The sequence below is a fragment of the Chlamydotis macqueenii genome, chromosome 8, assembly GCF_036417535.1.
Source record: "Chlamydotis macqueenii isolate bChlMac1 chromosome 8, bChlMac1.mat, whole genome shotgun sequence".
NCBI lineage: Eukaryota > Metazoa > Chordata > Aves > Otidiformes > Otididae > Chlamydotis > Chlamydotis macqueenii.
The window spans coordinates 17,087,031-17,101,102 of record NC_141563.1 but is presented as its reverse complement, the minus strand read 5'-3'; the positions used below and the strand labels follow the sequence as shown (position 1 = coordinate 17,101,102).

Sequence of the window (14,072 nt, the reverse complement as noted above, 5' to 3'; positions counted from 1 at the left end):
ATCCAATATTCTCTGATTTCTCTCTTTTATCCTACTTCTTCTGCATATATGCAACGGAGATTGTTTACAGACAAACTATGCTTAATTACTGTGAAAGCTTTGTAGTTTTCCCTAACCAGTCCTTAGCTTCTTAATTACAGATAATAAATACTGTCCTTTTTACCTTGGCACTGAGGTGCATCACTGTTCCATTTCCCATTAGAAGAGCAAATTATTTCTTTAGATCCAACAAGCTTGTATTTTGCATTACATTCAAAATTTATAACCTGCCCAAAGGAATATTCTTGACCTAGGTCAAATGTACCAGTCATAATTATTCTTCCATTTTCTGGTGCTTGTACAGGAAAACACTTTGCCACTGGAAAATAAAACAAAACGAAAGGAAAAAAATCAGTCATTTTGAGGTCTATTGTGTAAAATAAATTGACACACAAAAAAGTTAAAATACAGAAAACACTCTGATTTCCTTACACATTTTAAAAATATACACTCATGTATTCAGATACCATTTGCAACAGATATAACACAAAACCCTAAGCAAAAAGACAGGCTGACACAGGAGGAAGCTTGCAGACCAGTTCTCATCATCCTTTTCTCCACCCTCGAAGGCTAAAGACAGAACACTCACTCAACTAGATGACCTCCTGAGGTCTCGCCCAATCTGAAATATCCTATGATCCTATGAATTCTAGGGATGGTTAGATGAGCCTTGACTGGCACATAGGGCCATTAAACTTTGTTAAAATGTGTTAATTTACTTTAGAGTTATGCCAAACTGTTTGCTATAGACAAGTATCTGGACAGGGCTGTGTTATAGACTGACTACAACAGCTCAGTTACTAACTAAAAATCCTAGTTAAGGATATCGGAACAACTATATTACTAAAGTAAACAAACACAATGTCAGCCATGAATTTACACCTCTTGTATCTCCTAATTTTATAACTGCAGAAAAAGGAAGAATTAATAATGTATGTCATCACATATTTCTTATTAAATGTGAAATGACAATCAAAGTTCTTTCTGAAATGTTCACATAGATATCACTGAGCATGTACAGAAGTGGCTGGTGTTTTTCCTACCATAGATCCCATTTCTCTCTGACAACATTCTCCATCTTATAAGCCATCTGCCTTTGTTATGAGCTCACATGCTATCTTCTAGGTTTCCCACAATTAGGACATTATACAAATACTTTCTTTCACAGGCAATCATATTTCAGCCTAATGAAAACTCCTCAGTCATAAAAGAAAAATCTTGAGGACTTTGAAATTACAGTATCTTGGTGATGTAACAAAAAATGTTGGAAACCATTGCTCTACACTGTGCAGATAGATACCTGTATGCCTAAAATTGAGGACACTCAAAAACCTCCAGGAAACTAAATGTGAAATATCTGAGACCAATAAAATATCAAAGCACAGATAACAAACTCTAGGCAAGAGAAAGATATCTACTTTCATTTGTGATTCTTTACTTAGAGACCCTTTCCTGACATTAGATGCTTAAGTGAAAGAGATATTTCACTGCTGCACAGATATGTTAAAATAGATCAGTCAAAAATTATCTTGGGAAATAAAAAGCTTATTTTCATAATCATACAGGTTTGAAACTGGTGAAGAGGTTTCCAAAATCATGGAAGTATCATCTGAGCCATCCAGTCTATTAAGTCTTGAGGTCTGGGTCTCTCTTACTCTCATTCTTACTTAAGTTCTTCCACAGTATGCTAGTAGCGAGAAGAACTTCTTGCAAAATCTTAATGGCTAGGATATTCACAAGGGTGGAGGAGAAAACTAACTAAAACCACACATGCTTTCACATACATCCAAAATGCCTCATCTGACCTGTCTTTTGTAACCATGTTTTGCAGACATCTACTCTATCAGGGCCTTTAAGTGAGGCAGAGCTTTAAGCCAGTCTAGGGATGACAGGACTCCATTTTGTGAATGCTTTTTAACCAAAGCTTGAGTGTTTATTGGACTAAAATGGCTGAGCAGTTAATGTAAGAGTCTCACTGCTACATAACTTGAATTTAAACATATGTGAATTAAAACTAGTAGAGACATCACAGACTAATCCTAGAAAGTATCAGACAGATAAAAACACAGTTTGATAAAGAATTAAATATCAAACTCCATTTACCTTCACAGTGAGGGATGTCATTGCTCCATCCATCTGCCTGACACTCACGGTAATTTCTTTGGCTGAGCATCTGGTATCTTACCAAATAAAAAGTAAATAATGCTAAAATACAGTCTAATTATGTGACAGAAACAGCAGTACTGCTGTTTTTGAAGCAAAGGAAGTAGGTTTCATATGTTCCAGCATAGACTAATCAAAACATCATAAAATCGAGTAGGGTTTTGGCCTGCCTTTCCTGTTTTGTTTCTTTTAATGGCATATGATAAAAAACATGAAAAAAACCCAGAAATTAGTAAGTCATTAGTAAGATGGCTTCTTCAATACCAAAATAGCAAGCTTTGGCTACATAACAAATAACCTAGCGGTAATTTACACCATCAATAGTAAGCAGAGTAAAATTTTTGTTGCCTGTGCTCTAGTATGACTGAAAGCCATGCGACAACATCAAAACAGGACTTAATCCAAACCATATGTATCTCATGCTTTGATGAGCTATTATTATCCTAGGGCAACAATTATTATTTGAGGGCAACATGGCCACAATGCCATGGCTTCTGCTTTGTCTGAAATGTAATCAGAGGAAGTATAGCTAGCCTGAAATGACAGTGAAGAACTGTCTGAACTTGTAGGGATTAAGGAGAATGTTGATTTTGAACTCTTTTTGTGGAACTCAGACTAGATTCCAGCAATACAAAGAGTGCAAAAGCATGGCTAAATTACTGTACCATGCTTATAGCTGATTTGCATTTCAAGAGGAAAGAATCCAGTCATAGGCACACTTAACTAAGCACAATACTATATATTTGTCTTGCTGGAGTTTTCATTGGAGAAGATGAATAGAGGAGGAAGAGAGAAGAATTTCTTCAAGCAGTCAGTGAAGACATGTTAGTGAGTCTACCAGAAATGTCTTCCTTCAGACATTTTTTACAATACATTTAACTTCATAACACACAAAAATGATTTAAGCAGGAATGATGAGTTGTGGTTCTGAATAGGAGACTGCTGTATGACCTAGTGACTTTGCTAACATAACTGCATCATGACTGGCTACTGAGAGCACTGATTCCAGCATACAAAGCTGCATTTCCGTCTGAACTGGCTGGCTGGTGAAGTCATGAGGCAGCTTTACAGACAGATTGCTATTTTTGTTTTCTGCTCAGACAGCTATGATTTCAAGTTAGCTGTAACCTTATGTACTTTTGACACTTTGGGTGACAGCCTCAGGTGCATGAGTTCAGTTAGTCCAATGGCACCAGACATGAGAAAGAGTTATCTTTAGTATTACTGTAATTGCAGCAATTTAAATTAAATAATAACCAAGCATTAAATATTAGTAAATTGAACTGCATTACAGACAACAAATCTGTAACCAACACTTCTTTTAATGTTCTTTTAACATGACCACCTTACGTGAACTCTCATATATCAAATTAACTAAGTATTACCCCTCATTACATCTGTACTCAACTCTGGCACCAAATACAAATTCACTTCCACTGGTAAGTTCAAAGACACCAAACTCTGTATCTCCAGGGTGTCCACAGGGCTTATCTGATAAGAAAGAAAAAAAAAATAAAAGAAAAAAAATTACTTGCATCATACATAGGAACGTGAAACTGTGAAAGCCAGCACTTTTCTAGTAATTAGTATTGAGTATGGGCCTTTTGAAAATTAAAAAATGCTCAGCATTAGCTTGATTAACCTCCACTTTTTAAATCACTACCTACAATGAGAACATATTGCAGCAAGGATCTGCTGATTTAAAAAAAAAAAAACCCAAAACATATTAGTAGGTTTTATTCCTTTAAAAAGGCTGAGCTCATCTTGAGATTTATGACAAATGCAATGGCAGGATGTAACTTCAGCTTTTCATACACCTTTTGACATCAGCTGGTTCAAAGCTTCCACTACAGAATCCATCCATGATTGGAAATGAAATTTCCTCCATCTAATGGGGACTGTGCTGAGTAAAGAGGGATGATCTGAGGCCACAGATCTCTTTTGATCCTCGGTACTTTCTGCTCAAAGTTCCCCACAGTACTGTTCTGGTGGTCTGGCACTATTTGCTCTGGATTCCCAAAAGAACTGCAAAGATGAACACACCATCCCTCTCACTCATCCATTTTTGATGTTATAATATGGACTGCAAAATAAACTGCATAGCTAAAACCTATTAAGCCTGGTCAGAAGAAATTTCTTCGGGTCTCTGTCGACCTAGGCATTTTTATTTCTTGGAGAGTATCAACATCCTTGTTTTCTCCAAGGAAGAGGTGTTTGAATAGGTCCTAAACCTGCTCCAGTGTGATGCAGAGAATTTTGCTGTCCAGCATGGCCTAACCTGCAAAGGGAACGTGATGACTTAACCTATGGCAGACCATCGCTTTTCTCCTTCCACCTGCACCTTGCCAATGTCAGTATCTGTTCACTGGGTGGCAGTATCTACTAAAATATGTTATTAAAAAGCAGCATCAAATTTTGTATAATTTGAGATTCATGTTCACTGAGTAGTTAAACAAATACATCTAAAAATCGAGAAGGTGACTAAATAAAAAATATACGAGAAACTAATAACGACTTTATTAATTTATTTTTACTCATTATTTCTATTCATCTCTGTTTGAATGACAACTGGGACTTAAATTTTATATTATCAAACCAAGCATTTATATTCTACTATTAAAAATTTTGTATGTTAGATATGTAAGAAAAAAAACTTCATAAGTCTAAAATTTCTTTGTGTTTAAAACTCATTTATTACAGAAAACAAGTATCTGCTAACAAGAATAAACCTAAATTTCTTCACTAATTAATTCTGTATGAGGGTATGAGATGCTCTGAAACTCTTAACACTGTATATTAGAGATAACAGATAGCAGTTCTCCTCCTAATAATGGATTTTCCTTCACAGATTAAAAGAGAAGGCAGGGAAAAATAATGTCCCACTTCCAAGAAATTGTATCTTTCACAGAACTAGTTGAATAAACTAAAAAGAAGACAATACTGTCTCTTGACTCATATTCAGAAGCTAGGTTAGTGCTTTATTCTGCTTAGACTGTAAATTTAATCTACATTAGACTTTCTCTAAAATTTTGGAAGCAAGCTCCTAATAACTTAATATAAATCAGGTTAATAAAGGCCTAGAGTAACATCTTCTCCTGTAAAGAAAAAAAAATTATAATTCTTTGATCTGGAGAAAAGGAACTTCCAAAAATGTTTTCTTATGCATACATACTTTTTTTTGGATGATATTTTAAAAGATGCTGAAATAAGTTACAAGTAAAGATACAATGGCAATTTCACATTGACATCACTGGCAAGGAATGTGACCTGTCAGGTGAAATGTTTGCACATATTTTGCATAAATACTTACTTCTGCATTCTGCCCCTGGGAGCTGTTGCTTCCATACTCCATCAGCACACTCAAACACAATTCGTCCAAATTTTATATATCCAGGCCGACATCTGTATGTTACTTGAGTACCATGTGGATAGGGAGGTGTGCCCCATCTTTCAGTAGGCACTTCTTTAACCCTCCTAGGAGGAGGTTCTCTACAGGCTAAAAATTGTAAATAAAAATACTGGTGACTGAAGCATATGCTACAAATGCCAAAATAACTTTACAATAGAAAATGTAGCAAGAAGTCCTGGGGACATTTGGGATCAAAGGTGCATACATTTTCTACTTAATCATCACAAAATAGGAAACAACCAGGAATCCACATTTTGTAGGAATACGAATAGACATTTAGAAGGACATAAGAATAGTCAAGCAAGTGCCAAGAAACTACACGGGACAGTCATAATTTATGAAATAGATTTCAGTTACAAAGACTGAGATGAGGTTAGTGCCCTGGTTCTAACCACAGACATCTCTTATGCTTCCATCTGCAGGAGTTCGTCCATGCCTGTCCTTCCATTACCACAGAGAACAACTCTGTGCACTTTGTAGATTTTCCTTTCAAACTATTTTCTTCTGCAGCCATCACCATCCTTACTGACATTAAGTTCATGCATCATTTGATCAAGTTCTGTCAAATCTCCCCTCACCTTTATATTGACTAAACTTTCTCTCCAGGTTGACATCAGCTGATATTCCAAAACTTATTTCCTCCTGTCCAGGAGATTAATTCTTATGGCAAGTTACTTATCACACGATGTAATTAATTCTGGATACTCACTTCGACCTTTGTTAGCTTCAAAACATTTTTACTCTATTTGGGGGGTGGATGGTGTTGTCTGATTTTTCTTAGTAGCTTAATATTATACAGTCCTTGCCCAAAAGCTCCTTCCCATGCCTTCTTTAGTGTCCATAAAATGTACAGCCAAGCCCATATAAATTACAAGAAATGAGCCTGAATTAATTTTATTAAGAAGTTCCTCAACAGCTTGATAATGAGAAAAATCAGACTAAAGGGGAAAGAAACAAATGTTGGGAAGCTGTTAATGAAAGACTAAATGATCTTTGTTAAAAAATATTTTTGTCATTGTTTAAAATAATTGACCTAATTTCAGTGACTAATTCTCTGTGCTTGAGTGATTGAAACGTACTTATTTTAAAGGCTGAAGCTTTACCCAAGTAACAGAGACTGGACAGTCTAGCTAATTAGATGCAATGAAGTCCGTTTTATATCTGAACATGAAAGGTGAGAACTCATCAAGAATAAATAAAACAGCCTCTGAGAAATGAAGCCTTGGAAAAGAAATGAAGCCTCTGTACAGAAAATAAATGGGAGAAGAAATGTCCACCAGGGAAGGAAATTTCTTGGTGAGTAGATTCATTACTCAGCAGAGAGCTGGCACAAATGTCCCCTCACCAGTTTAGCTGTGAGGCCACAGGTTTGAGAAAGCAGCAATTCTCTTGCTGGAGCTTTCCTATGGATTGTCCAGGTGCTGCCTGAAAGTGGGACTACAAGAAAAATATTTAGGATCTTTCTTCATGCCAGTTATGGCTTCTTGAACTAAACTGTGGAGATCACAACCACAGATGAAGTAGCTGTGATTTCTAATACAAAGTAAGCAGATTAAATACTCATTCTTCTATATCGAAGTGTGGCAAGTGAATTTTACTTTAGTTGTACAAAAACATACATTGACCACTCACTGTTTTTATTATTTCAGTCAGTGGAGTAACTGCCAAATTAGAGGCATAATTTAATAAATTTGGTTGAAAACAAAGAAAAATATTTGTTACAAGAAAAAAAACAACTGTATAATTTTAAGTGTTCTGTATCTATGGTATTTTGAAAATATAAAGAAAATAATGTTAATTGTGAGATCCAATAACATTATTTTGGCTCATCAACTAGCCAGAAGAAGTAGATAAGCTTTGGCGATACTGCTGAGGTGCTGAAGGAAGGGTATGCCCACATATTCACATTTTTTCCAACTACTTTAATGAATATGCTCCCTCCCACGAATTACTACATTTGAGTAAAAATTACTGCTTCTATCCACTAGAGGGTATTACCCTACTGTCAGAAAAGGTAGTAGGGACTTAGCAAGATTAAGACACATTCACTTTTTACCAACATTTTTGCAAAATGCAGGAATAAGCGAAATGAACAAGACTCCTCTAGCTAGTTCTGTCTTTCAAATGTGTTTAAAATGGTTAGTTTACAAAAAAAAAAATATATTTGTAATGGTGAGAAAACGAATTTTTCTATTATATTTTTCATTTGAGCTTGTTAAAACTAGTGCTTTCAGTTTGCAAGCTGAGAAAGCACACTCTGAATTCTTTGATTTTAAAAATAGGCTATTTAGTAGAGGGAAAGCTTCTCTGCTCTATTCCTCCCTTACTTCTGAGTAGTATTATATTTTTATTGCCTGTTGTGCAGATTGAGGCCTCCAATCTCCTCCTTGTTTACATTTGTATTTAAAAAAAAAAAGCATGAAAGATAATCTCCTGATAGTCTCTTCATCATTAGTATGATATGCTTCTCACTGAGTTTTATTTCAGCTCTCTCTGATTGTTCTTTACCACTCCTGCCTTGATGTCAAACTATGCGTTACCATCAAGTGTCACAGTATGTAGATGTATTTCTGACTACAGCTAATTATTCTTTTTTTTTTTCTTAACAGCAGTTTCTTAATTGCTTGAGAAGAAGAAATCTGCTGACAGAATGTACTTCAAAACTATATTAATTACATCATGTGTACTCACCAAAACTGGGAGGGGTTTATTTTTGTAGTAGAAAGCATGCACTAAATGCGTACCTTCAAATCCTTCAGTGAAAGACCAGGAGAGCTGGAATGAATCATTTAGTATTTACATGTGACTTGACCTCAGTTAGAAATAGCTCAAGCTGCTTTCTTGCCATTATTACACTGGTAGCAATTTCCATGAAGTCAAGCACAAACTATGAATTCAGTAGTATTTTTCAGCTCTTGTGCAAAAACCCAGCTCTTGACCAGCTTACACACTTTCAATATGAAGCTTGAACCAAGAACCCTCCGTGACCCATGGTAATAGTTGTCCCAGATAAATCAAATATTGCTACATTCCCATTCCTTTGCAATCTCTCTGATAGAAAGAACGCATTGTGAAAAGGAAGTGCAAATTCAAGCAAACTTTCTTTTGAAATGCTAGGACTTTTTTTCAAACAAATTAGACTTTATTAGTTGCTTTGGAGCAGTATTTATTCTAAGTATATGTAAAAACCATGATATGATTCATTAATGTCCTGATTTTTCAATTTTTCAGAGTAAAATCCATTAGATTGCTTTGATTAATAAGGTCTTCATAATCCTAACCTAAAATTAAAAACAACTTGAAAAGACACACTAGCTCAAAACCACATAACACCCTTTAAGCAACAGTCTGTGTAAAGTAACCCAGACAGAAAGTAAAAGAAATACATTACTAAACATACATTGAACAATATAAACACAAGAAAAATATTAACATCAAGAAAAATAAATGGAACAGAGAAGCAGAAAAATATCAGAGGCTTCTGAAAAGAATACCCAGAATACTAGCTAACACTTCAAACATGTATGAAAGCATACCTGTATACATTTATCTCATTTAATGGATTAAAACCAGGCTGTCAGTCAACAGGTATTTTGTTTTTCAGTCAATTTAGTAATCATTCCTCTTTCTCAGATTATCTCACAAATTATTCCAGACAGAAAGAAATGCACATTTATTGAATATTTTCTATTTTAATCTGCCAGCTGCTTACAGGTTTTAGATGTTAGAATAATTAACAAACATAATTAATAGCAAATTAGTTGTCTGGCTCTAGTTTATAGGGATACTAACCATTTTAAAAGTTGTGCAACAGATTAGTAACAGCAGTAGTTATCCAAAGAAATAGGTGAAAAAGTACTTATGACAGGACACTAAATACTAAAGGTGCTAAATACTGCCAGAGGAAATCTCAATTATTGTTGTCAAGAAGATCATTAAAAGAGGTGACAATGCAAATATTTTATTTACCTATTGTTTTAGTTAACATCCTCACATACACTTTAAGAAAGGCTTGGGGTTTTTTTTCACATTAAAGCTTACCTGTTTCTGCAGTACAATACATCCAACATAAGAGCAGAGTTGTACAGCCCAGGAACGACATCCTAGAGATTCAGAAACTCAGCGAAAACATTTAGTATCGTAGCCTACTTTTTAAAATTGCTTTTTGTTATTTCCACTCCTATTGTACTCACTAACTGCTCCAGCGACTGACCTTGCAAAGCATTTATACTCTGATTTCAGCAGTCACTTCCCCTAATCCTCTTGCAACATACAAGTGTTTCTTTTTTTTTTGTCTCTCCAAACTTTGCTAAACGAATAAATAAATAAATGTCTGGCAATTTTGTTTCACACAGTCCTTCCCTGTGGTCTGCTTGTTTTTACAACATACCTCATTTTTTTTTCATACTAATCCCTTCCATACTCAGATAAGCTTATTTCCTTTGGTATCCAAAAGAAGTTGTACAAATAAATTATTTTTTGATTCCCCGTGTCTTACATGCTTAGTTAAAAAAACAGACATTCACATTAAATGTGTATAAAAATGAATTTCTCTACAATAGGCACATGATTCAGGCTCTATGTAGAAAACAACTGGGAAAAAAAAAAAGCAGACAAAAATACAAAGTGACTTACTAACCCACTGGTTCTTGTATAACATAACCAACTACCCAGAGCAGAGGAAATGTACTTGATCAAATACTTGATTAAATAAACCTAGGTGATGTTGAAGTACTTGTTTCAGTATCACATGAGAAATGGTAAGATGGAGAAGATGTGAATGAATTGTAAGATGGATAATGAACCAGCCAAAGAAAAATAATAAAAACTGTTCTAAAAGAAGAACTATATGGCAAACTGAGGAACTCCTTATGGATCAGGTAAGCAACAGTCTTATTAATATTTTCATTAAATGTCTTGGCTTTATAAGAAGTATACTCCAGTGGAAATATGGATCATTTGAAGATAATTGTTTGATACTGAGAATTAGGGAAAAAATGTAAGAGTACAAAGTGCTCTCAGAAGGCAGATGCAAAACAGCTGCACAGCGGATACCCTGTAATGGTGATGTCTGACTGGCACGGAGTGTACACAGATCGATCTTGGATATGCTCCCAAAAGACCACATAACACACTCCTAAAATCTCTAGCTTAGATATAGGATAAAAAATAGCGTGCTCATAGAACAGATCTCAAATCAAACCCAAATTCCAAAGCAGTTAAAATACTTTTTCTTCTCAAAATGCAGTGAGAATTAGAGGGGGGAGGGAGGGGTTGGTGTTTGATTTTTTTTTTAGCATTCAGCTGTTTCACCTACAAGAACTCTTCCAGACAGTATTTCCCTCTCCCTTTCCTTTGCCAAGTAACTGGTATGTGGAGAATGATCTCTCACTCTGCTCCATGACCCTGTGATGATTGGTCTGCATCCATTTTGCAGTTACCAGGGCATAACTGACCAGTTAAAAGATTTTTTTTCCGCACCTGCCTAAGTTGAGTTCTAAGAAACAGCTCCTTGCAGGACCTTACTGGCCAAATCTTTAATTCCTTTTGTTCTGCAATAGAGAGTTGTGTGCTACTGCAGAGGGCAGTGCTCTAACTGCACCAAGACAGTCCCACTTGCCTTCTCTGCACCAACCTTTCTGTATTACCATATGCGTATGCATTTACATGCTTCTGTACCAGTGGGCTGCTGGGTGCAAAAGCTAGTCTCCTTGCAGCAGTGAGGAACTTAGGACGCTTTAACCGTCCCTGTCACAGCAGCAGTACTAACTGCTTTTCAAATGTAGCAGTCACACCACTGCTTTCCAATTCCTTAATGGCTGCAGGAAGCTCAGAGAATGAGAAAAATAGAGGCAGGGTGCTAGGAGGCACTCCGATTCCAACCGAGAGACAGCTGTGCAAATCCATGCTGCAGGCATGGCTTCTGTAACCTCTCCTATTTTAAGTGTTGTATCTTCTGATGTCATAAAGCTCAAAGTGGCTTTTGGGTTATTAAAACACTTGGCAAATCATTACAGGCTTGAAATACAAAGGTACTTGCAGCTATAGCTGAACCAAAATGGGAAATGAACTGAGAACTTACGATAAATTTCCTGATTACTCTCTACGAGTATAGGCAATGTTAAAACTATTTAAGATAGAAGATGACATCAGCACACAAGAGCAGATAGGTGTAAACTTCCTATGAATAAATTTAAGCTGAAAATTAGAAGACTCACCTAAGTAGTGAGGCTTTGAAGTAATGTTTGTATAGGCATAATGCAGGCCTATACAAAGAAACCATCTTTGATTACAAAGCAAGGGACCAGACTCAGTCCTTTCCAGTCTCGTGTTTCTGATCATATTAAGTCATTGATTAAACTCGCCCTAACCAAATGGAAATAAAAGCAGGAACTTAACCTTTCTTCCCTTCCTCGCTTCTTCCATGGGCTACCAACTGATTCAAAACTAATGTCTTTAATCAGGTTTGATTTATCTGCAGCCTCAAAAAAAACCAGAGTGCTTAGGCAAACCATTCCTCAGGACCTCTAAGGCAGGCAGAAAAAGTCACCCCTAGAGTACCCTTGCCTCCTGTCGAGAAGAAAGGCAGAAGCATCTAAGTAGTTATGCAGCCAAAGGCAGCTGGATTTTACCTATGGAAGTAAAGCTATTGCTTTGAGAACTGGTGTGACCACACTTAAGTATTGCTGCGGGCACCGCCAAAAAGCCAAAATATCACCAGATATTCTCTGTACTAGCAAAACCGCATGTCAAGGTATAGAATCACAGAAAAGTTCACTTGGAAGGGACCTCAGGAAGTTATCTATCTTGTCCAAAACTGCCCAAAGTAGAGTCAGTTGTGAGGTCAGACCAAGTTACTCAAGACTTTATTCATTCCTTGCTCAATGTCGGGGCTTAACATCAAAATTCAGAGTGTTTGTTCAAACCTGGATAATTTTGAGAATAGCGTTTGGAAGCCATTGTGTGTTGGGAAGACAGGTCTGAGGACGTCAGTGTATTCCAGTAGGGAACTAGTGATGACTAGTAATAGGAGCTTAATTACTCACTGCTGGAATAGCACCTCTGACCAGTATAATTTCAGCATGTTCTAGCAGTACGCTTGCGGTCACACTTCAGTTTAACGGTATCATTAGAGCCCACAGAATTCCAGAACCAGTCACTGTTTTGGCCAAAAATCTTCATGAAAGGGTCCTATCCCCCTATATTAATAGTGAGATTATTTTTTCATTGTCAACAGTTGTCTCTTCTCCAACTGTAAGAAAACTTCTCTAACTCATAATGACATTACACATCACGTAATATCTACAATTACAACCTAATAGTGTGACAGTGAAAAACTGCACAGTTCACTTAGTTTAAACTGAATCACCATCAAATTGGTTTATGGATTTATTAACAGCACATAATTAACTGGCAATCAGTGAAACACACATTTAGATGTACAGGCAATATAACAGATAAGACACTGTTAATAGAAAAAATGCTAATAAACACCTAACAAATTTCTAAATGACCTTTCTTCACTAATCCCCCAAAGTTCTAACCACACACACAAAGTTGTGCACCCATGGTTATACACACAGTCCCCCCTCACACACACCTTCTGTAGGAAATGTGGGTGCTCAATGTGCTGCACCTGACACCCTACTAATGCACACACTAAGGAGAAAGCACCACACAAGGTCACGTACGCGCACCTGGTTGTGAGTTCCCTACCTGTTGCATTATGAATTCTTTGACTATTCCTTCAGGTAAATTAGATAACAGCATGTCTTCTGACAGGGTTTTGCAGCAATGACAGGAGATATACCATGTCCAATTCTAAAAGTATTTTGCACCACACTTCTGATTACTCTTGTTTTAAGTATCATTTCACTCTCCTGCCTTGGTGCTCTGCACTCAAAAGTGAAGTGAAAATTACTTGAAAAGGTGTTCTTTGCAAAGAACGATGCTCTCCTATATAAAAGCAGCTGTCAGTATCTCTAGTTTTAAATGAAGTCCTCCCACTCGCAGGCAAGTGGAGATTTACTGGAAGGCAATTCAGAGGTTATCACCATTTCCCACCTGCTCTCTCTCCCCTGCTGCAGTGCTGATATTCCTCTTTTTTCTACAGTTTCTTTCCAGGTCACCACAGATGTCAGAGGTCTGTGGTGCACCAGAACCATGGGCAGCCCTGAAGTGGATGCGGTTGCTTTTTGAATCTGTGCTATGATGGTTTAGCACATGAGAATACAAAGATCAGGTCATATTGTGTGCCCCGTGTGTGAAACGGCCTTACAAGGATCATACTTGCAGTACAGTCATGCTCACCAGGCTATGGGAAACATGCTCTGTACCTATCAAGATTTCAGTTTAATTAGACACGTGACAAAAAACACAAAACCACGTCCAATTTTCTGTTGTTTTTTTTTTTTTTTTAATCTTTTCAGAAGAATTATCAAATTGGAAATTCCTCACATTT

The 14,072-nt window shown here is 36.5% G+C and overlaps 1 protein-coding gene across 1 annotated transcript in view; it reads right to left on the bottom strand.

The window, feature by feature from the left end:
- CFH (complement factor H) overlaps positions 1 to 9,779 on the bottom strand; it is a 36,120-nt gene extending 26,341 nt beyond the window's left edge. Inside the window, exons 1-5 of the mRNA XM_086753912.1 lie at positions 9,653 to 9,779; positions 5,513 to 5,698; positions 3,588 to 3,693; positions 2,143 to 2,219; positions 164 to 358 (exon numbers count right to left, since the gene is read on the bottom strand). Coding sequence (XP_086610038.1) covers positions 164 to 358; positions 2,143 to 2,219; positions 3,588 to 3,693; positions 5,513 to 5,698; positions 9,653 to 9,713 — 625 coding nt within the window. The 5' untranslated portion in view covers positions 9,714 to 9,779. The remainder of the gene's footprint in view (positions 1 to 163; positions 359 to 2,142; positions 2,220 to 3,587; positions 3,694 to 5,512; positions 5,699 to 9,652) is intronic.
- Between the last annotated feature and the right edge of the window lie 4,293 nt (positions 9,780 to 14,072).